Here is a 24462-nt window from a genome sequence, read left to right as displayed (position 1 = left end):
GGAAGTTAGGGAAAGAAAAAACTTGTCAGTAGTAGTAAAGAAGAGCAAGTTAGTGACTCTCTGCTCCTCCGAATGGCTTTCAGAGTACGGTGGCCACCTATAGGGACCTTTGACTTACAGGTCATCAAAGCAGTAGAGGAAAGAGTCTTTAGGCCGGGATCCCTTGGGCACTCAGACCAAGTGCCCTATATAGTTATCTGGAAGGATCTAGTAGAAGGCCCCCTGCCACACCCACTCCAGTGCAATCTGCATGACAAGCCCAAAAATGTGGCCGCAGTCCTGAGGCAAAAAGGTTCACAGAAACTCGTCTCCTGGAAGTTCTTTGGCATCCCGTAACACAGATGTGTTTCACATGTGTCCCTGAGAGTTTTGCGTGCTTTCCTTCAGTGTTGTCTTATTATAAGTGCCTCCTAGGAATGATGTGACAAATAGCTAAGTTAGATTGGCCTCTACCAGTGTTCCAATATCCTAGGAAATCATTGAGCCGACCTTGGGCTTTGAATTTAGTAAGAATGCTACTCATTCAGAAGAAATGCCTTCAATGTAGATAATGAAAGAAATTAGGCATTGCAATTTACTGGATAAGAGCTAGAAATCTCATGGCAAGTTCTACAAAGTAAACTTAGAATAACAGCGGAGTCACTCCCATATGTAGGGATTTACAATGGCTTAGGAAGAAGGAAGGTTATGGTCTAAGAAGGAACTAGAGTAAATATTTAGAATAACAACTAAGTCACTCCCATATACAGGAATTTACAATGGCCTAGGGAGACGGTGTATTATATGGACTAGAATTGGAACTATGGCAAGAGCATAAAGCCCTTGCCCATGGCTTCTAAGAATAAGCTGACCTTAGGTAGGGCTGGTTTTTATCCCAGTTGTAAACACTGTCTGGTTCCTACTAGCTTTTATGTATGCATTTCTCTGTTTTGTATAAAGAGTCATTTTGCATCAGGTAACCTCAATGTACCTTGCATGACCTTAATGTATCACCTAACTTCCTTGTTTTCTTCTGTAATATAAGTCTGATGCTCACTTTGAGAAATTACATTCAGATCCAGCACACTATCTGGTGTTTGTGTCTGTTATTTTTTTCGCTGACTCCTTGCCCACCTGAGTACTAGAATCCTGATTCTCCTGTGGGTTGAGGAACTGACTGAGTCCAGTCCACTGCAACCCCCCACCCCCTTGGATAAAAGCATTTTTTTTCTCTGAGACTCTTGAAGGTCATGGTCATGAAGAAGAAGGATCCTGTAGAGACCGAGTCTGTAAAGAACATCCTCCAGAACCCTTCCACAGTGGATCTGCTACTGATGGATCCTCCACTCCCTTAACCCCCTACCATGGCCCCAGTTTCCATGGCCCCTCTTCAGGGATCTTCCTGAGCCCTCATCCAGCATCCCTTTACACTCCTCCCTTCCTCTGGCATCAGCGGGGGGGGGGGGGAATTTGTGGAACCAGGACTGGCCATGGGGACCTACAGTAAAAGGGCCTCTTCACCCAGTACAACAGTGCTTACCCTCTCTGAGCCTATGGGCCTATAGATGAGGATGGCAGTCAGGTCGTGCAATATTGGCCCTTCTCTTTGGCCAACTTGTACACTGAGAAGGCCCAACCCCGACCCCCTGCTTTTCAGATAACCCTAAGGGGCTGATTAATCTCTTTGAGATTGTTTTATTTACGCATCAGCCCACCTGGGATGATACCCAACAACTCATGAGAGTGCTCTTCATGACTGAAGAGTGAGAGAGGATAATGCAGGAAGCCAGAAAGAATGTCCCCTCAGACACGAGGGCATCATCGATTGACCAGGCTATCGTAGACAGCAGGTGTCTCCTGACTAGACCTGGCTGGGACTTTAACACAGCAGAAGGTAAGTGGCATCTGAAGGTCTACCACCAGGCTCCATTGGCAGGTCTCAAGGGGGCTGCACTACAACCCACAAATTTGACCAAGGTATGTGAGGTTAGACAGGGATCAGATGAGTCACCTGCTGCCTTTCTAGAGCGGCTCATGGAGACATTCCATCAGTATACACCCTATGATCCCAGCAGTGAGGAGCACAAAGCTACTTGATCTGCCTGGCTATGCAGGAGCCTATCATGGTTATGGGCCTGCAAGAGATACCTGCTAGGGAATGGGACTGCACTAAGGGATGGCCTCACTTAAAATATATGAAAGAAGAAAGGATTCAGATTGCTAGCCACCCTACCAACTATTACCTAGAGAAGGAGGGACAATGGCACACACAAGAAGGGAGAACTATACTCCTTAGAAAGCAAGCAAAAGACTTGGCCAAATGCACAGATGGACTCATTTAGGAGATAAGAAGCTTGTCCAAGCAGTCATGGAATCTAAGGTATATGTAATGGACCTCAGGGTTTTAGCCCAAGATACAATACAACAGTGTAAGCTATGCCAGCAAGTGAATGCTTATGCAGCCAAGAGTAAATAGGGCAAAAGACCCAGGGGAGATCAACCTAGAGTATAGTGGTAGGTCGATTTTACAGAAGTTAAGCCAGGAAAGTATGGCTACAAATACCTTCTAGTGTATGTGGATACTTTCTCGGGATGGGTTGGGGCTTTCCCCACCAAGCAGGAAAGAGCTACCACAGTAGCTAAGAAGATATCAGAGGAAATTTTCCCGAGGTTCAGAGTACCCAAGGTAATTGGATCAGACAGTGGTCCTGCTTTTATCTCTAAGGTAAGTCGGGGATTGGCAGAGATATTGGGGACTAATTGGAAGCTCCATTGTGCAGAGGTCGGGGCAGGAAGAGAGAATGAACAGAACACTAAAAGAGGCCTTTAACTAATTTGTTCTTGGAGGTTGGTGCTGACTGGGTGGTGCTCCTTCCCCTGGCCCTGTTCTGAGCCCCAGAACACCTCCTACCATTTTCCTGTATGGGATCCCCATTCCCTTGACCCTGGCTCTTGACCTCCCTACCCCCTAGAGTGACTTTTGAGGCCGGCCAGGATCTTATGGCTTGATTGCAAACTTTCCAGATCAGCCACCAGGGATTGTGGTCTAGACTTAATGCCCTATATAACGTGGGTACCCCAGAGGTTCCACTGGGCATGTGTTAAGAGACATTGTGCTGAAAACTTGGAAGCAAAGTGGAAAGCACCATTCCTGGTGGTGTTGGCCACCCTGACCCCCATTAAAGTGGATGGAGTAACTGCCTGGGTTCATGTAACTCCTGTCAGACCAGCAGACCTGTGCCTGATGCCAACTGGATAGCAGCCAGACACCCAAGCAACCCCCTCAAGCTCAAAATCACCTGCCCTCCTGCAAGACCAGAGAAACCATGAGATAGCCATGGTGTATCTTCTGGCGCTGAGCCTCAGCAACCCCACAACCCTACCAAACTGACTTGGCAAGTACTCTCAGCCACTGTGGATGTAGCTTGGTCCACTACAGAGGAACACTGCCTTATACTTGGTGGCCCGACATTGTCTTTGATCCCTGTAAGTTAGTGGTAGGCCTTGACTCCTGGGATATCCCCACCCTATAGACACAAGGGAAGGACAACCCGAATGTGGGGGACGAGGGACTTGTGAATCTAAACTATGTCCCAGAAGCAGCCTTGGAGGGTGGGGCTTAGGGTTCAGACACCTGAACTTGAGGAGTATCCTGCGAGAAACCCCCCATATATGTTTGCCCCTGAGATGGGAGAAGCCAGCAGCAGGCCCATTAGTGTTGGGGAGCCAACCACTTTTTCTGTGCTACCTGGGGGTGTGAAACATCAGGAAGCATATACTGGAGACCATTCTGGGGATAAAGATTCAATGGCCAAGGTGAGAGAAGGGCTAGCTAAGCAGAAGAGAGAAAGAGAAATGAGTCAGGGCTGGTTTGAATCTTGGTTTAACTCTGCTCCCCCTTGGTTAACCACCCTCATATCCACCTTGTTAGGACCCCTAATTGCTCTCCTGCTATTGTTGATCTTTGGACCCTGCATATTGAACAAGCTTATAGCCTTCATACAAGAGAAAATAGGAGCAGTGCAGCTGATAGTCCTGGGACAATAATATGAATTAGTTACCCAAGAATCTCCAGCATAACTCCAGGATTGGAGCTTGCACAACCAAAAGGGGGGAATGAGGGACAAGAAAAGGGGGGGGGGGGGAAATGAGGGACCCTAAGGGCTTTTTCCAGTCCTATATCCTCCTTACAGCTTTGCCTCCTGCCTGGAGTCAAGGCTAGGCCAAGTTCTGTTCTCCACCCACAGGAACATTCTTGAGTAAAAAATTCTCAGAAATGATTGATAGTCACCTGACCCTCTGGAAAGTCCCAGGTAAAGTTCAAATGTATGTCATGCTTGCTAGCCAATAGATTTAAAGGTCAATATGCTTAGCCAATAAGTTTGAACTAGCCGGGTGTGGTGGCGCATGCCTTTAATCCCAGCACTTTGGAGGCAGAGGCAGGCGGATTTCTGAGTTCGAGGCCAGCCTGATCTACAGAATGAGTTCCAGGACAGCCAGGGCTATACAGAGAAACCCTGTCTTGAAAAACCAAATAATAATAATAATAATAATAATAATAATAATGTTTGAACTGTAACCTTGCTGATGTCACCTGTGCCCCTAAAATGTATAAAAACTGCTTGTAATAACCGTTCAAGGTCACCCTCTCTTTACTTGCCTCAAGGGACAGATTGAGGGTTGACCGCGACAAGCCAGAAAATAAACCTCTTGCTTTTGCATGGATCTGTGTCTCGGTGTCTCACTTGGGGGCATCTTGAAGTAAGTATCACTGACGGAGAGTCGGGGTCTTACGTTTTCTAGCAGTTACCAGAGAAAGCTGTCTGAAGAGGGAACAGAACTCTTAGAATTTTTTTCTGATTTTCAGCCTGGACATCTCTTCCCTCCAGACTGCAGTTGCCTTCTCTGGGGATAAGAGACAGACAGGAACTCTTTCCCAACTCCCCCACTCTTAAACCCATTTTGTAGCCCAGGTCAGCTTTGAACTTGCAGTCTGCAAGCTGCAGCCTTGAGAGTGGCTGGTAACACTTGTATCATCATCGGTTTTCTGTTTTTCAGCAAAAAGACAGGAACTTTTTAAAAGGAAAAATTACCAGTGCAGGCTATGACAGGCAGTAGAGCTTTGAGGTGAGCCATGCTGAAAAGGAATATGGGTGTGAATTCTGCCTCTTTCCTCCTGGTGTGTGAGTTAGGGTTAGTTCATGAGACATCTTGGAAACTTGGCTCTCCCCGCTTAAAACAGTGGCACTCAGTCCAGAGAGCTGTATAGGGACTAAATCTGTGCCTGCCAAAGTGTGAGATCACCCCATCCCTCAAATGTTGGGGACCATTCATTTAGAAGCAATTCATCCAATGAGCGAAAGTTAAGCATCAATGGCTATGGTGACATGGGTACATGCTGTCTAAGTGGGTGTCACATGAACACCCAGAATCCCTTCTGCCTACTTTGGGGACCCTCATACAGGCCACAACATACAGATGTGCTCCCAGGGGGGTGTAGAACTTCTAAACCATGGTGTTAATTATTGTTATAGGTGTTTAAAAGGATTCCCTCGGGAGAGCACGGGTGCGCTCAAGAGTCTGTTTCCAGTGCTCAGCAGGATAGCTTCTGAGGAGAGTGAGGGGCCTTCACCCTTTTGGTCTCAGATGCAGGGAGCTAGAAAGGAAGGAAGAAGGCTTGGGCATTGACTTCTTTCAACTCCTAGACCTGCACGTGTATTTCTGCCCCTAGTCTGACTGGTCCCAGCCATGCCCTTTGAAGCTGTAAGCCCCCATGACATGCTCATCTTGGCCCACTGGCAGGGTTAATTTCAGCTAGGTGATAGCACTTACCAATGTCATAAAATGGCAGGGAGTAGTCTCTTTGGTAAGACGTTTCATTATGCCACAAGTCTGTAGGCCTTGACAATCTTCTTGAACAAATGTATCGAATGAGCGTTTGCTGGTCTAATTGAGGCTGATGCAGAGTTGTGCTCTTGAGTGGAATTGCCAAGTCTATAAGGGGTCTATATTGAAACAAAAATAGCTTGCTGAGCACCTTTGGAGAACTGGTGCATGAGCTGCGATCTAGGAGTCAAAGCATTTTTTTCTAAGCTCATCTTGGTGTTGTGTTGAACAGTTGTAACCTTCCCATGCTCCTCCCAAACTATCCTCCAAAAATGTAAGCAAACAAGACATCTAAATGTAATGGCCAATAACTTCATCCACTCCTGGGCGTATTCATTTACAGACCTGGCATGCTTGAGGCTTGGATGTAAGTACACTGGAACCCTAGGCGGCCTGCACTGAGACCTTGAAAATATATGTGTATTTTGTTTTGCATGTCTAGCAATGAAGGATGTCAACAAAGACTAAGAAAGCTTTTCAAGGGACTTTTGTGCTAATAGAAAGAATGAGAACACCTTCATGTTGAAAAAAGTAAGGAGACATCAGAAGTGCGTCCATAATGCGTCTCATTGCTTCAGGATTCTTTTTCCCATCTTGGAATAAGATTGGATGTATTCAATTTTTTAAAAAAAATGTTCTCCAACAAGGCACTAGACAAACTGTGTAAATATAGAGGCACCTGTCATTTCTTCTCCTGTTCATTTTCTAGGAGAGGACTCAGTTCTAAATAGCTTAAGTCATGTATGACGGCACACACCTATAGTTCCCAGTGACTCCAAAGGCTATGGTGGAAGGTCATCTGAGCTCAGCTTGAATTTTGAGACCAGCCAGGGTAATGTAATAGGACCTTATCCCAAAAATTTAAAAACAGAAGTTACTCTAAGCAAATACTTGATTTAGTACCAAGAGCCCTCCTGTACTGGGACTTGGAAGCTATGGTTTACATTTTAAGCCTAACATTTACAGTAATTGTGTGACCTTAGTTGAGACATGTCACTTGGCCCATGGAGATGACTCACTGGGCAAAGGCTGGTGACCTGAATTTGATCCCTGGGTTTTCTGAGTTCCACATGTGCTCTGTGGCATGAGCAGGCAGGCACATGATAGCCAGAATTGAAAACTAATGACGTACCATTCCTTTGTGCTGTGTGTCTAACTGGATCAGAATGAGTTCAAAGTTGCTTCCAGCTTCATAATCTAAATGTAGACTCTACACTGCTCTAAATACAGGTGGTGTGCCAACCCCACCCCTGATGGGGGTAACTGGAGGTCGGTTAGACAGCAATCAACTAAGAGAAGGGAAATTGTAATATATAGATATATAGGAGATGATGAATTCAAATGACGAGAATCATGCCAAATGCATTATCTGCCTTAGAATGTTACATCAATTCTTTTATTTGGGAGTGTGATACACGGAGAATGTGAAAATTGCCCCCAAATCAAACATTTTATAAGTTCCTCAAGTTAATACTTTTTTTTCCTCCTATAGTTTCTAGCTTTTCTGAACCATAAAATAAGGTCAGCACGTCTTTGCTTATCAATTTTTGCTTTTCTTTTCGTGAAAGCCACACATAGATCGGGAGGAACCACATAGAGTAGACTTATAACTCTACTTAGAATGAAATCAAATGCTAGCAAGTTTTAAGTTGTTTTGCTAATCTGGAATTCTAAACTGCATAACGTTCTTTGAATTTCATAGATGAGTTCATAAAAATCTTATATTTATTGCTGATTGTGGAAGAACTATGTTCTCCTTTGAGAAAAATCTGTGAAATAGGCAAAAGAGTAAACAAACAAAAAATGAGAAAGTACTAATAATATTACTACTTGTGAAAAATATAAAGCAAGCCCACTATTGTCAACGCTAGAGACGCAGCTCCTTGGTGGAGCCAGTGCTTAGCATACTTGGGCTTTGGGTTCAATCTCAACACTTGAAGTCCCACAAAACCAGAATCAAGAAACATTTTTAATAGTTTGGCATATTTTCCCCCCCTCTATCTGTCAGGAAACACTTGTGATTCACAGTATTATTGTTGTTATTATTACAACTGTGCAGCTAGGGACTGGAGAAATGGCTCAGCTCCTACTGAGAACCTGAGTTCGATTCCCAGCAGCTCACCTCTGGCTTCCATGGGTCCCTGCACTCAGGTATACAGACCCACATACATACACATACATAATTTTTAAAAATGAATCTTTAAAAAAGATAATGCAGCCCATTTTCCTTTACTTATCATTTTAGCTATGATGATATTCTTAGAAATTAAGACTTAGGGCTATGTCTCACCTTGGAGCCTTCCTCCCACTGTAATCAAAATGGAGTCTTGCCAGTTGTCCAGGGTAATAGCCTTTGATGTCCCTTCCTTGGTGAGTGATATACAGCCTAGAGGAAGTAGGTGAGAAAGAAGTGATCACTACAGTCTGTTCTTTCCAGCTGGTGTATGATAGATAATTTATCTGGACTTCGTGCCCTGTTCCAAGTGACTGAAGCCAGTGGAATTTTCCAACCATGTTGGTTGTTATTCATAATAAGTGTCTTTCTGCCAGCCCTGAGTTTGTGGTATTGGCTGGTTTCCCTTCCCCAGTAACCTCTAAAACCTGTAACAGAATGTCATTTTCTTCCAGGATTCACAGGGAAATACTTAGCATGTCATGTATTAGGTCAAAGGATTAGGGAAAAGAAAAAAGGAGGAGAGGGAAAGTGGGTGGGGCAGAGTGGGATGAGAGAAAGAAGGGATAGAAGGAGATGGGGAGACAATCTGTAAGACCATCAACAAGGAGAGACACCTCAGAGCAGTTTAGAGCACTGGCTGCTCTTGCAGAGAACACAGATGAGTGCCCAGAACCCACACCTGACAGCTCATGATCTCCTATAAATAACTCCAGTTCCTGGGATCTGATGCCTTTTTCTGGACCCTGAGGGGCTACCTGCACACATTCAGTATACACACACACACACACACACACACACACACACACACACTCAGGAACATACGCATGAAATAAATAAATCCTTAAAGTCAATGAAACATGTTGATAATTGCTGAAACATAGGAATTAAAAATGTTTATAAGATTCCATAGTAAGTTTTTTTACTTAACTGTAATAATTGGTTATATAGGACCGTAATGTTGGCATGTGGTAGTAGGTCTGGGAGAGGAGTTCTAGTCGCATCTAGGAGAGCTGTGTGGTGAGGACAGACAGGTCTATCTCTCCTATATCCTTGGCTGGCCCTGAACTTTATTACCATCTTCCTGCCTCAGTGCTGGGATTGTTTTGAAGCATATCATGAGCCACCTGCATGGAAAGAAGTATGTCTGGGGTGTGAGCTTGAGGTGTGTTTCTGCAACCGAAATGCAGAGGTATGTGGGAACCTCGGCTCCCCGTGATGGCGTTGTTGGGAAGTGGTAGAGGCTATGGAGATGGCGCTTAGTGGAGGCAGGCCATTGGTAACATTAAGACTGAAGAATAGGATGGACCCTTACACAAAAGCTGTAAGACCAACATACAAAAGGAACCTACTGACAGAGGTTAGGGGACGAGCTGATGGGACACTAAGGAGGACTGGGGCTGGAGCTTGAGAGATGGCTCCGCGGTTAAGAGCACTGACTGCTCTTCCAGAAGTCCTGAGTTCAATTCCCAGCAACCACACGGTGGCTCACAACCATCTGTAATGGGATCTGATGCACTCTTCTGGTGTGTCTGAAGACAGCTACCGTGTACTCATATATATAAGTAAAATCTTAAAAAAATTTTTTTTAAAAATGAATAAAGGTTATTGTGCCTTACGATTTCAGTCTGTGACTAATTAATTGTCCCGTTGCTTCAGCTACACAGCACATCACAGCAAGAGTACATTCTGAAAGTTCCACCATCCCTCTCCTCCATAGCCTACCCCCGGCAGGATAGACCAGGCCTTCAACATCCTGGCCTTGGAGGACCATTCAAGATCTGAGTGATTGCAGGAGTCCGAGGGGGCATGGCTGTCTAGTGTGTCTCAAAGCAAGTGCCGGGCAAGGCAGGTTTTGTCTGTGCAAACAGATCTCGGAGAGCTCTAATTTTCTGAATAACCACAGGCTGTCTGAGCCTGCCTAGTAGCTAAGATAATAGGAGAGAGAAGTTGGCCCAAAATAGAGAAGAAATGACATTGCTGAGTGTGTAGGAAGTGCGTGTGTGTGTGTGTGTGTGTGTGTGTGTGTGTGTGGTGCCACTTAGGCAAACCTCTAGTTCTGAGCACTGGGATAGAAGGCGCCCCCTAGAGTCTAGATTCCCGAGGAATCACAGGCATCTGGGATGCGGTCCTCAGGGCTGCAGTACTGTCTACAGCAGGCTGTGTGATCTTTTCTGACACCATCTGTACAACAAAGTCTGCTGAGGCTCTCAAGAAGTTCATCCTGCTCTAGCCATTTCTTTGAGAATGGAGCCATCCTCCACTGGCTTCCAGTAGTATGACCCGCTGCAGTCCCTAGGAAGAGACCCCCTGGCCGGTCAGGTGGGCGGAAGTGGCAAAGAGGTGGGGAGAGTGAGCAGCTTACGTGGGGGCGGGCAGAGAGCAGGCTGAGTGGAGAAATGAGGAGATATGTGGAGAAGAAAGAGATGGCTCATTTTATTTCTAACTTTCTTCTCTTCTTTTTGCATGTCCCATTCACTTACCCACCCCTTTCCCACCTTTTCAGAGCTGCCTGTTGAACTAGGGACTTAACGCAGGAGTTCTATCACTGAGTCTCAGCCCCCCACCCTTTATTTTTATTTTGAGATAGGGTTTCTCTGAATTGTCCATACTGACCCCAAAACCCACAATCCTCCTGCCTCAGCCTCTTGAGGTGTTCTCTACCTTGCTTGCCCATCTCCCTCTGATTCTTTGGTGTGACTTTTCCAAGTTCTCACATGTCACCTTCACCTGGAACATGAGAAAGCTTCTAATTCAGCCATTAAAGTAGTGACGGGGACAAAAACAATCACCTTAGGGAGAAATGTGTCTGGCTTGGCTAGGGGGTTACAGTAAGTACTCCACTTCTCCCCTGGAGGTTTGGCGTGGGGAAAGGATGAATGAACGGGAATGCCTCTGTGTCAGGCCATGCTCACGGGCTACTGATTGCTGAATCAGTCATCGAAAGCCTCCTAAAGTGAGCGGGTAAGCCCGCTGCATCTGCTTACACTGTGTGTTATTTGTGTGTCCCTGACAGCCTGGAAAGGTTTAACCTACATGAGACTAGCTCTGTCCCCTGGAAGGATGGCGGCCACCAGAACAGGATCTGGACTTAGAGAACATTCAGTATACATGGGTGAGTTCAGGAGTGAGTTGGTTTGTCTATACAGTACCAACGCCAGAGGGATACCATCATGTGCCCTTCTGAGCCATCTGTGCTGGGCCTCCAGCCTTAAGGATAGGACCCCATTTCATTATCAAGCACCTAGCAAAGCAAACACGAGCTCCCTGCTTTTATAACTGTTTTGTAATAGTAAAAAGGAGCTCAGAGAGGCTAAGCAAGCATTCTGGATACTACGCAGCTAATAAATACCACAGCCATAAAACGAACTCAGTCCCTAAATTCTGTGCCTTATTCAGAGCCATCTATGGCGTATGTAGGGTTTATATTTTCCAGAGAAGTTCAGCACTATTTCTGTTTGGACTATGTGATTTTCCTTCCTGCTTCTAGGCAGACAGCAAGCAGACCTAACGTAGCAAAGGGACACAGAAAGCTGGTTTGGCTTCAGTCAGGAGAACTGATAAGAAGCTCGGATGTATCTGCAGTGGGGGTAGTCTCAAAGTTCATCTCGTGGTAAGGACAGCCTTATCTAGACAATGTCATAATGACAGCAGTGAATGCTGCAACATTTTCAAGAAGCTTGGGGCTAAATATCTCCGCTAAGGATATGAACAAGTATAGAAAATGAGATTAAAGGCAGGACTGGAGATGGCCAATGTGCCCTCTTACCACCCAGGATGAACTGTCCCCATGGTATTTCCTCTAGGAATGGCAGGGGAGGTTCCATTTGCTCATCAGTAAAATGGGAACAATAGTTACTATTTTCTTTTTTGTTTTGTTTTTAAAGATTTGTTTATTATATTTATGAGTACACTGTAGTTGTTTTTAGGCACACCAGAAGAGGGCATCAGGTCCTATTACAGATGGATGTGAGCTACCATGTGGTTGCTGGGAATTGAANTCAGGACCTTTGGAAGAGCAGTCGGTGCTCCCATCTCTCCAGCCCTTTTTTGTTTGTTTGTTTGTTTTTGTTTTTTGTCTTTTTTTGGTTATTTTTTTGGTTTTTTCGAGACAGGGTTTCTTTGTGTAGCCCTGGCTGTCCTAGTACTCACTTTGTAGACCAGGCTGGCCTCAAACTCAGAAATCCACCTGCCTCTGCCTCCCAAGTGCTAGGATTAAAGGTGTGTACCACCACTGCCCGGCTTACTATTTTCATCAGCAATGGAACAAGAGTAATAAGACATCTGTAGCTGGAGACTGAAAGGTGCCTTCTTTGTAGGTGGAATGAGCTGACCCTGCAGTGGTGTCTGGATGTTTCAGAGACTGTTATGATATTTGTCTTAGTCACCGTTCTGTTGCTGTGGAGAGACACCATGACCAAGACAACTCTTATGAAAGAGAGTGTTTAATTGTAGACTTGCTTGCTTTTTTAGAGGGCTAATCCATGGTCATCATGGTGGGAAGCAGATAGGCACAGTGTTGGAGCAGTAGCTGAGAGCTTTGCCTCCTAATCCATAGGCAGCAGGCAGAGAGAGACTGGAATGGAGCCCAAACATCTGAGCCTATAGAAGCATTCTTATTCAAACCATCACATTTCACTCCCTGGCACCCATAGGCTTATAGCCTCATCATAATGTAAAATGCATTTAGTTCAGCTTCAAAAGCCCCCCATAGTCTATCATAGTCTCAACACTGTTTAAAAGCCCCAAGTTCAAAGTCTCTTCTGAGACTCATGCTATTTCTTAACTATAATCCCCTATAAAATCAACCAGCATAGGCCAACCAGATCACATACTTCCAAGTACAGTGGCATAGAATATACATTACCATCCCAAATGGGAGGAAATAGCCATATTAAGGAACTGCTGGACCAAAGCAATACCACAGACCCCAAATTCTGTTATCTCTTTCTGAAGTCCAAGGGTTTAGATGACTCTTCATACATCCCACTTCCTCCAGTTTTGTTAACTGCAATCTCTCTCTCTCTCTCTCTCTCTCTCTCTCTCTCTCTCTCTCTCTCTCTCTCTCTCTCTCTTTCTCTCTCTCTCTTTCTCGCACTGGTTCTACTTCTGGTGTGGCATGCAGCTCTCCTTGACAGGAATTCCACCGCACTGGCATGGCCAATAGCTTTGGGTCTCCGATGTAATTTAGGCTTACAGAGCTTCAAGCAATGACCTCTCCAGGCCTCTGTGCCAGGACTCCCCTGCTTCAAGCCTGTCCTAGGGTGGCTTTCCTTAACCATGGACGAAGAGTCCACATCCCGTTTCTTGTATCCTTCTTGACTCTAAATCTAGAACCCATTTATTTTTATAATCACATAAAAACAATTCTAAAAATTTTAAAAAGAAGCTAGCCCCCAGGGTGTGAAGCTTGCTGCCCCAAACTTCTTATTTTCTAAATCTCTGCAGGTTCCATAACAGAGACTGATGGGAGAGAGGGCTTAGGCCTTATGACTGGTACCTGCTGTCTCCCAGCAAGATAAACCCAGCACAGTAAAGTGTACCTATAGGGCTTATTATCCCATGTGATAAATGGCCTTGAAGAATGAATGAAAGCCCACCCTTGGTCTCACTCTATGAGGTCAGCTCTCATATTGCAGAGAAACATGGTGGTTTTATTTACCCCAAGAACAAATGGTTCTGGTTCGAAGTTTGGCTTTGAGTTACCCATTCTTTCTGGTGAAGCCCATTCCAGGAGAAAACCAACATCTGTCTCATACTTTGGGTATTTGGAGTTCCCTGGTTGCTTGGATTCTGCAAAGAAGGTATTCTTATCTCTCAACTTTCAATAACCTTGGAGCTGGAGATTGGTTCAGTGGTCAAGACCCCTGGATGCTCTTCCAAAGGATCCCGGTGCAATTCTCAGCATTCATACAAGATGGCTTACAACCACCTATATCTCTAGCTCCAAGACCTAATGTCCTCTCGTGGCCTGCAGGGGCACTTGCACACACACACACACACACACACACACACACACACACACACACAAACACACACACACACACCACATGCATGAATATTGTTTACGTCTTTTTAAAAAACTACAAACCCACAACTTTCTTTAAACTCAAGGACTCACTTGACACAACCTCCCGCCCCCCAGCAGCAGTTGCCCCTCAGTGCCTGGGAAGTAGGGTAGGTGAATCTAGTCCCCTGGGCACCTGCCTTCCTCAGTCTGGTGGTTTCTGTATCCAAGAGAGCCTTACCTAGGTGGAATCGTTGGGTGACGCTCTACAAATTCTCGTAGTCGGATGGTCGACATGACTGAGGGGCATCTGAAAAAGCTGTGGAGAGAAATTTCACATTGCCAGTTTACATACATTCCCAGGTATTAGCTATTGCTCCATCTCAGATCTGGACTGTCTCCAAAGGCAAGCCCTTGCTAGGCAGGTAGACCTGGACTGTATAAGAAAGGTTGCTGAACCTCAGCCTTTTGAAGCAAGCCAATACTAATCAAACAATACATTTAAACATTCATGTGAACAAGTCCATAATGGAGAGGGAAAGTGAGCGGGTGGGAGGGAGGCCTACTGTTTCTAGATCACCTCGTAGACTGTCCACGCTCTGTGTGCATAGGTTGTTTACTCTCTTCAGAAAGAGAGCTGAGTCGCTAACTTGCATGGGCATGGCAACCTCTGGGTAGCCAGAGAACCCTAGATGGAGACTCTTTCTGCCTGTGTAAGTTACTTCCCGGTTCTGTGGATTGACTACAGTACCTCTTTGTAGGGTCCAGCGAGGCAGTACTGTGTGTGGGCATGCTCTGTGACAACTGTGTGTGAGCATGCTCTGTGACTTAAAGGCACTCTTGAGAAAGGAGAAACATGAGTTTGTGAGCCTGTGACATACACCGGACAGCACACTCCAACAGCATTCTTGGGGCAAGTCTGCAAATCACTGTGACTAGTTGACTCACAAGAAGTTAAGTAACTTGTGCAAGTTACAAGGGTGCCAGGGCTGGAGTCCTGAGACTCAAGGGCCATCCATCTTTATTACTGAGTTATACCCAAACAACCCAGGGCACCAAGAGAACTCAGCCAAAACAAAACCGGGACTATTCAGTAGGAGCCAGAAGGAAAAAGAAGTAATCAGGAGGGAGAAAGGGTTGGGGAAAAAAAATGTATGTGAGGCCGAGGCTGCCCCTCCTCCATTTATAGTCAAGTTTAACTCGCCCTCAGGGTCTCTGGCTGTTCTGCTCTCCCTCTCAAAATCCCATCTTTTCAAAAATCAGTTTGAAATTTCTCAATAGCAACACACTGTAATAACTAGAGTGATTAGTGATAGATCCCAAGGAGCCTGTTTATGGCATAGGATTTCCCACCCCCCACCCCCCCACCCCCCCAAGAGACCTATTTAAAAAATTCAAACTAGTATATGCTAACGTGCATATTAGTGAGGCTCATGCATACATGCATGCATACATACATACATACACACACTGTGCATTCTAACATCCACCCTCTCAACATCCCCCCGCTCCCCCCTCCCCTCCCTCCCTCACATCCCCGGTTGCTACTCTACTTTCAGGTCAGCTTTGCTTCTTTTAAGAGAGGATGTTTGCTGGGCGTGGTGGCGCACATCTTTAATCCCAGCACTCGGGAGGCAGAGGCAGGTGGAATTTTGAGTTCGAGGCCAGCCTAGTTTACAAAGTAAGTTCCAGGACAGCCAGGGCTATACAGAGAAACCCTGTCTCGAAAAAACCAAGAGAGAGAGAGAGAGAGAGAGAGAGAGAGAGAGAGAGAGAGAGAGAGAATGTTCACTCATCCTCCGGTGTCTGGCTTAGCTCACTTCATACTACGCCGTGCATTTGGCTGCACGTTGTTTGACTATGAGAGCCTCTTTATGGCTGCATCATGTTCCTATGCCATATTTCTTCATTCACTCCCCTGCTGCTGGGAACCTGGGCTGAAGGGGTGTCTCGGCTACTGTGAACACGGCTGTGTCTCTTCCACATGCACTTGCCTTTAGTACTGCTGTGCTTTGTTTTGTCTTGGTTCTGTTTTTTTTTTTTTTTTTTTTTTTTTAATGTTTTTCAAGACAGGGTTTCTCTGGGTAGCCCTGGCTGTCCTGGAACTCACTCTGTAGTCCAGGCTGGCCTCGAACTCAGAAATCCACCTGCCTCTGCCTCCCGAGTGCTGGGATTAAAGGCATGCGCCACCACGCCCGGCTTTTGGTTCTGTTTTTGGTGGAAGAATGAATGAAAGAAAATGTGGTTAAACACAACTGAGCTCTTGAGAAATCAAACCCCGAATGTTGAGGTTTTTATATGTGATGTGGAAGAGGAAGCCAGCATTTAGGACATTTGCTCTAAATGACCTGTGGAGGCCAGAACTCGGTGACAGATTGTGTAAAGCTGGAATTACAGGTAGGTGCCAGGGATTGAACTTGGGTCTTCTGCAGGAGCAGCAAACCCTCTTACCCACTGAACCATTTTCCCAGACCCAAAAGCACACAGCTCTGTGCTGTCATTCCTACACCATTTACCACCAGAGGCTCCAATCAATGAGGCAACCTGTTCCAGAGTAAGGCCTTCACAATTGTGAGTGTTTCATTTACTGTTCTATGCATTGAGGGGATACCCTGGCCAAAGCAACCCCTTTTTTTTTTTTTTTTTTTTTTTTTGGTTTTTCGAGGAAGGATTTCTCTATGTAGCCTTGACTGTCCTGGAACTCACTTTGTAGACCAGGCTGGCCTCGAACTCAGAAATCCACCTGCCTCTGCCTCCCGAGTGCTGGGATTAAAGGCATGTGCCACCACGCCTGGAAGCAACTCTTATTTAAAAAAAAATATCATTTAACTGGGGACTTGCTTACAGTTTCAGAAGGTTAGCCCATGACCAATTATGGCAGGAAGCATGGCAGCAGGCAGGCTGGCATGGGGCTGGAGCAGTAGCTGGAAGCTCACATGGTTCTCAAGTTGCAGGCAGAGAGAGAGACTAGACCTGATGTGGGCTTTTGACACCTCAAAGCCTATCCCTTCTAACACACCTCCTCCAAAGAGGCCACATCTACTCCAGTAAGACCATACCTCCTAATCCTTCCTAAACAGTTTTACCAACTGGGGACCAACTATTCAAACACTGAGAGCCTATGGAAGCCATTCAAACTACCACAGTGAGCCAAAATACAATTCTTATAAGTTGATTATCTCAGACATTTTGTTATAGGAATGGATAGCTCACTTGGACATCATAAAACATTTTTTTTAAAACTGAAAACATAATATACTCAGAAGAATAATGCTATAATAGTAAAGGCATCCATCTAAAGCGGCATTATTTATTTTCTAGAAAATAATATTTGTTTTTGTTTTCTTAAATGTTATGAGACAATTTCTACATTGACAGTTATCTTAATTCTTAATCTTAATAGTTATTAATATGTAATATTAATAGTTATCATATATTAATAGTTAATCTTTTTTTAAAGATTTATTTATTTATTATATGTAAGTACACTGTAGCTGTCTTCGGTCACACCAGAAGAAGGCGTCAGATCTCATTACCAGTGGTTGTGAGCCTCCATGTGGTTGCTGGGATTTGAACTCCAGACCTTCGGGAGAGCAGTCAGTGCTCTTCCCCATTGAGCCATCTCTCCAGCCCCTTAATAGTTAATCTTAATGTTTAGTATTCACAACACCTTCTAACACCTGAACCCTTTGGTGATTGCTTACACCCAAACCAGAGCAATCAGCTGAGTGGGGTTATCAGCTGTGTGTAGATAGTACCTGTTGACTTTCTAGATATATTTTGTAAAGCCCTTTCTCCTTGGAAGAGCTGTATCTGTGTTCAGGACATTCAAGGTAACATAGTCACATGACAGCATAGAGAGGGCATAGGGGTGCTAGACCTGCTTAGCCCCATGACTGCAGCGTTGCTCTGCAGCTGCGTATACCAAAATACTGAGAAAAAAATATATTCAAAACATCTCAAGTAGACCACTGTTCACATTCTAAAATAATTTTTAGGGGTGGAGACATAGCTTGATGGTTTCAAGAGCTTGCTGTTTTTTCAGAGGTCTGAGGTTCAGTTCCCAGTACTCAGGCAGCTAAAACTTCCTGAACCTCCAACTCCAGGGGGTTTGATAGCGTCTTCTGGTCTCACGTGCACATACCTGAACACAGATATATACACATACCAGAACACAGATATATACACATACCTAACACAGATATATACACATACCTAACACAGATATATACACATACCGGAACACAGATATATACACATACCGGAACACAGATATATACACATACCTAACACAGATATATACACATACCTAACACAGATATATACACATACCTAACACAGATATATACACATACCTGAACACAGATATATACACATACCGGAACACAGATATATACACATACTGGAACACAGATATATACACATACCTGAACACAGATATATACACATACCTAACACAGATATATACACATACCTAACACCTGAGTCGAGTTGGGAGGCAGAATTCCTGGCTTTGCAAAGAATCCCAACCGTAAAGTTGTAAGTTGTGAGCACCTATTCAAAATGTGCCAGGTAGTGATGGCTTGTGCATTTAATCCCAGCACTTGGGAAGCAGATATATGAATCCGAGGCCAGCCTTGTCTATGGAGTGAGTTCTAGGACACCCAGGATAACACAGAGAAATCCTGTTTTGAAAAGCCAAACCAAACCAAACCAAACCAGTTAACCAACCTACCAATCAACCATCCAACCCACCAGCCAACTAACCAACCAACCAAACAAACAAAAAGCAAAAGCAATCCTCTCATTTAGCAATGCAGCCACAGAGTGAGGAGAGAGGCCCAGGCAGTAAGAGCCTTGCCGCATTACCGGCTTGGCTTGGGCAGCAGTGGGCAGGGGCCTCCTTCTTCAAAGAAGTCCTCCTCTGAGGGCAGCAAGTAATTGAGCCACCTCTGTGTGGGGCATGCTGTGAAAAGCACAAGGCAGAGCTGTGAGACCTGATCCCTTTACATCACTCAAAGGGGATTATGATGCACTGCGGAGTGGAAAGTTGTGCTAAGCAGTGCCATTCAGGCTTAGGGAAAGCCTGTTTTGAACATCTCTAACAAAAACATAGCTGCGCATAGAACATAAGGGCAGAAATTGGTGTCAGGGAGAAACCATACAGGTAAATGACCCAGACTATCAATCACTAAACGTACTTTCCTACAAACATTGCTTCAAGGGGAACATAGAGTCAGGGACCTGGTGCTGTATGTGTCCTTTGCAAGCTGGAACTGAGAAAGAAGGGTTGTCACAGGGACAAAGGAACCTAGCACTGCCTGGTCTAAAATGACGCTAGGCTACAGAAGGCCGCTGCTACTAAAGCCATTGAAAGAGGTTTTTAATTGTTCAAGAATATGATTCAAACCAAGTCACCGACCATCACTGTTGCACAACTACACAGAGAAGCGAGTCTCAGCCAGGAAAGAGAATGGCTGTAGAATGGTTGTTCAGATACCATAGCAAAACTAAACCCAAAACAAACACTGGCATTGTCTACAAGAGGCTGCCCTGGAACCAGGGCAGGGCTCGATCAAACAAAGTTTGCAAGTAAAAAGAGAAATGTTCATCTGAAGTTCCTGATGGCATGCAGGGGAAGCATGGGCCAAGGCTGGTTTTGGACACTTTTTTTTTTTTTTCTTTCAGCCTGGGTCCCACCCTGTAAAATGATGTCACTCACAACTAGGGTAGATTTCTCACTTCCGTTAAGCCCCTCTAGAAACATTCCCTCAACATGCCCAGGGGTGTGTCTCCTAGGAGACTGAAGTGACAGTGAAGGTTAGCCATCACAAGTATGACTTTTCTTCTTCAGATTTTCAAGTTTGGAAGTATAATCCATAAATAACTCCTCTCCAGTGTCTGCTGGGGAGTCACAAGCTGGGGACAGCTTCTCTTCATTATCCCTCCTTCCTTCTGTGGCGATTAGAGAGACTTCTCGAGTTTGCATAGACTCTCTAAGCATTCCATTAAGCTGACAGGATGGTTCAGTGGGCAAAGACTGGAGTTCAATTCCTGGGACCCACGTTAATTTAAAAAAGCGAGAACTCACGCCGGGCCTGGTGGCGCAGGCCTTTAATCCCAGCACTCGGGAGGCAGAGGCAGGCGGATTTCTGAGTTCGAGGCTAGCCTGGTCTACAGAGTGAGTTCCAGGACAGCCAGGGCTATACAGAAAAAAAAAAAAAAAAAGCTAGAACTGACTCCTGTAAGTTGTCCTCTGACTTCCACACGTGTGCTGCACGTTCCTCTTCCCCTCTAAGTATACGGGGGGGTGGGTTGTTTTAAAAATAACATGTGTTTCCAGAATTCAGGTAATATAGAAAAACAAAGAATACTTAAAGTAATATAATCTTCAACCCAGAGAGACGAGTATGCATATCTAATGAATCACTAATTAAATGATGGCTACTATTGTGGCAGTGTGTAGTGTCTTGGTACCTAGTTAATCAGAATTCTTTTCAGTACAGAGCAACTGTGCCCAGGATTCCTCCCCTGCCATCTACAAACATGGAAAATGCAGTCCACCAGCTGGCAATGACAGTTTGCTTAGCACTTCTCAGGCCTCCTTGCTGACATCTCTACCTGCCTCCTGGAAAGGGGACTTAAAAAATAGAGGAGTTTCTAGTCACTGGTGCAGGGACCCCGTGCAGGAGAACACGGTACACCTCAGATCCTACCATCAACACTGGACTGTCTCCACATCTACGAAGAGTGTGAGTTGATCTTGATCTTGCTAACCCATAACTTCCCTGGGCCAAAGAACACTGGAGTCAAAGGTTTATGGCCCCGCGTGCAGGTGGCTCACAGTCAGGACTCATTGTGAGGAAACCTCTGTCCTTAACTCCTCTCTCCCTCCCTCCCCTCCCTCTCCCTTCTCTTGCTTAGAGACAGTCCTAGGTAAAGCTATGACCACATTTACCCTCCTATGTCTCCCTCTCCTAAGAACCTCCCTTCCCCACCCCTTACAAATCTCCCCCCCCCCGTCTGTTTTGCTTAGAAACCACTGGGTTTTTAAAAACAATCTGTACTTAGAGGTTTTTCTATATTTGTTTCCTATCACTGTGATAAACACCCAAAGGCAACCCAGGAGATGAGGGTAGCAGTGAGGAAAGAGTGCCACACTGGGAGAAAGCCTTTGGGGAGACTGAGGAGATGAGGAGAAGATCCTTCCTGGTGATTCAGCTTGCTTCTCTAAGTTCTACTGTTCTGAAATCCTGTATTCAAATCCAAACTTTTCAGGCTTCGCTAACATGGTAGTCTTTGTCTTAGGTTTTAACCTTTCTCAGGCAAATACTACATGGTGTTTAAGGAGAACCTGTCTGGTGTTGACCAAGCTCCTGGCCGGTGAAGCAGGAAGAAATCCTAGGATGTGAAGTCAAGCAGGCCAAGGCTTGGGATGGGGGTGGGGTGGGGGAAGCGGGGTGGGGGTAGGGTAACCTCAGGGTAGGTCACTACTGCATGCAGGAAGGCCTGGGCTCATTCCCCGGAACAACCAAAAACAACAACCAAACCACAAGCTCAGTTGTAGCCTTGTACTTCACTTACAAAACAGGACAATAAAGCCACCAAGGGCTAGAGCCCTAGGACTGATTGGCACCGCCTGTGTCCACACTGGCACCGCCTGTGTCCACACTTGGCTCTCAAATGTTTGTTATAATCACAGAAGACAGCAGCCTCAGAATTCACTCCGACTTAACGGCAGAAATCTGTCTGTTGGCACAGTGGTATCTTGAACACGCTTTCCACATATTTTATGTAGAGAACGTCAAACTCACAGAGAAGTTGAAAAGCTATAATAAAGTGTACCGTGCACACTTAATGTACCTGCTTTCTCCAGTCTTTAATAATCTTCCATGTTGCATAATTGGTCTTTTCAGGCTGGAGGTCCAGTCCAGGGTCTCCCCACCCCCACCCCCACCCCATGCCAAGCATGCACTGTAGCAGCATTCTTCAGGTTCCCCTTTCTCTGTTTTCATTGTTTAGATCAAACGGTTTATTATCTGACAGTTTCGTACATGTATGTGACACATTGAGATTATTTACCTTCCCCCCACTCCTCATCCCACCCCCACTCCCCTCCCCCATCCCTCACTCCCCCCCAACCCTTTACCTTCCCCCACCCCCTTCCCAGTCAGTCTCTCCTCCTACAAGTGTCCCTTTCACTTTCACTTCTGTTTGTTTTGTTATGTGAACCAGTGACCCAAGTACTTAAAGTGAGTCCTGCTCTGCTATTTCCAGATGGGTTATTGGTGACAGGACTCAGAGATCTCAGGGGAGGTCTAGTGTCCTGAAACACTCCTGCAAAAGAGGAGAATGTCACCTGACTGGACAACAAAGTTTTTAAGTCTTTGAACTCGCAAACACTTCTACTGACAGAAGAGAGGTAACCCAGCACAAACACACCAGTGACAAGAAAAACCAAGACAATAGGTCTTCTCCAAAAATCATCACTCCAATGGTAACTTCAGTGGGACTTCCTGAAATGGAACTTCAGACGGTCTGGTTCCCTAATTGGTTCTTATGGGACTTCCAGATCACAGGAGGAAAGAGCAGGGCCTTTTGGACCAGATTCCTAACTGCAACATCACCCAACCCTGGATAACAGCAGGATATCTGAGATGAGTCTCGGGAAAGGTTCAGTATTTATAGTGCTTCAGAAACCAGAAACCTGGGGCTGGAGAGATGGCTCAGTGGGTAAGAGCACCCGACTGTTCTTCCAAAGGTCCGGAGTTCAAATCCCAGCAACCACATGGTGGCTCATAACCATCCGTAACAAGAGGGAGTCACCCTCTTCTGGAGTGTCTGAAGATAGCTACAGTGTACTTACATATAATAAATAAATCTAAAAAAAAAAAAACCAAAAAACCAGAAACCTTGAACCAGAGCTAGCACTAGTTGCAATGAATCTTTGTATACAAAGCTGCCTGGTTCCAAATACACACACACACACACATACACACACACATCTGTGTGTGTATGTGTGTGTGTGTATGTGTGTGTGTATATGTGTGTGTATATACATATATATGTATATACATATGTATATATACATATGTATATATTTTTGTGTATACACAATGTCATATACATATATGTCACATAATTATATATATATATATATATACACACACACACACATATATATACACACACATCATGTGACACTTAAGTTTCCAATGCCACTATGACAGACAAATATTTGGTGGAAAGGTCGGGAAAATAGAGGAATGGAGGCATGGGTGAATAGTGGAGAGGTGGAGCTAGAGACTCAATGGTGGAAAGAGATGTGAGAAAAGGCTGCAGTGGATAGGGGAACTCCTCCTTGCCAAATAGGGCAGACACAGTGGTGATCAGCAGCCCAGAGCTTGTACTTTGACTCAGCCCCCAACCACATTGCCCAGTCATATGATGGTCCTGGCTCTAATCAACAGCTGGGTATCCAAAAGGAAGAACAGTTCACTTTCTGAATTGGACCTCCTTGAAAGGCCTCTATGGTCTTTGCTGCCCTTGGACACTATGTGTGGTCAACTATTGAAGCCAGAGGTTCATGGGGATGTTTCTGGTCCTTCAGCAGCTGGGAGCCATGTTGATGTGCCTGACCCAAGTTATCACCAAAGGCCCTACAGATGTCCTTGGTCTGGGTCACCACCTGAGACCATGTTGATGTCTGTGGGCTGTGCTGCCACCTAGGGCCATATTGATGTGTCTTGTGATGCTGCTCGAGTTCATGGCAATGTCTGAGCTCATGCTGCAGCTGAGGGCCATGTCTGGACACTGGTCCTATTGTAGCTGGGGCCTGTGTTACCACCAAAGACCATGCAAATGTTCACAGTCTACACTGCCTCCTAAACCCATGTTGATGCCTATGGGCTATGATGCCATCTGAGGCCTTGTTGATGTTCTTGGCCTGTGCTTCTGCTAAAGGCTACGATGATATCTGCAGTGCAGTGGCAGAGGACTGTATTGATGTCTGTGGTCTGATATTGGAGACCATGCTGAAGTTCATGGCACGTGCTGATGCCTGAGACCATGTGGATGGATGGCCACAGTCTGTGCTGTCACTAGAAACCATGTGTAAGTTCATGGTCCATGCTCCTGCTGGAACTCATAAAAATTGTGAAAGGATGTGAAATGCAGCTCTCCACAATTGATGGGTTCTTGTAGTGGGTAGGATAGGGAAGGGCTCTGTTTTTTGTTTTTGTTTTTTTTTTTTTTAAGGGGCCGTCCACTGGGAGTTTGACCATCCTCCAGTGAGCAAGGGGGCAATGCAAGCTGGACTTATTACTTCTTCTGATTTCTTCTTCTTCTTCTTCTTCTTCTTCTTCTTCTTCTTCTTCTTCTTCTTCTTCTTCTTCTTCTTCTTCTTCTCCTCCTCCTC

General features: G+C 45.3%; 1 protein-coding gene across 3 annotated transcripts in view; it reads right to left on the bottom strand.

Annotated features, from left to right (window-relative positions):
• Positions 1-24462, bottom strand: part of C5H1orf100 (chromosome 5 C1orf100 homolog) — a 36884-nt gene that overhangs the window by 8071 nt on the left and 4351 nt on the right. For all 3 annotated transcript variants that reach the window (XM_029538229.1, XM_029538228.1, XM_029538230.1), the window contains exons 2-4: positions 14287-14364; positions 8156-8251; positions 5812-5984 (exon numbers count right to left, since the gene is read on the bottom strand). In XM_029538229.1, coding sequence (XP_029394089.1) covers positions 5812-5984; positions 8156-8251; positions 14287-14342 — 325 coding nt within the window. In that variant the 5' untranslated portion in view covers positions 14343-14364. The remainder of the gene's footprint in view (positions 1-5811; positions 5985-8155; positions 8252-14286; positions 14365-24462) is intronic.

Source organism: Mus pahari, chromosome 5, assembly GCF_900095145.1.
Source record: "Mus pahari chromosome 5, PAHARI_EIJ_v1.1, whole genome shotgun sequence".
In the NCBI taxonomy this organism is placed as follows: Eukaryota; Metazoa; Chordata; class Mammalia; order Rodentia; family Muridae; genus Mus; species Mus pahari.
The sequence above is the reverse complement of the archived record's forward strand: the minus strand, read 5'-3'. Positions and strand labels throughout refer to the sequence as shown.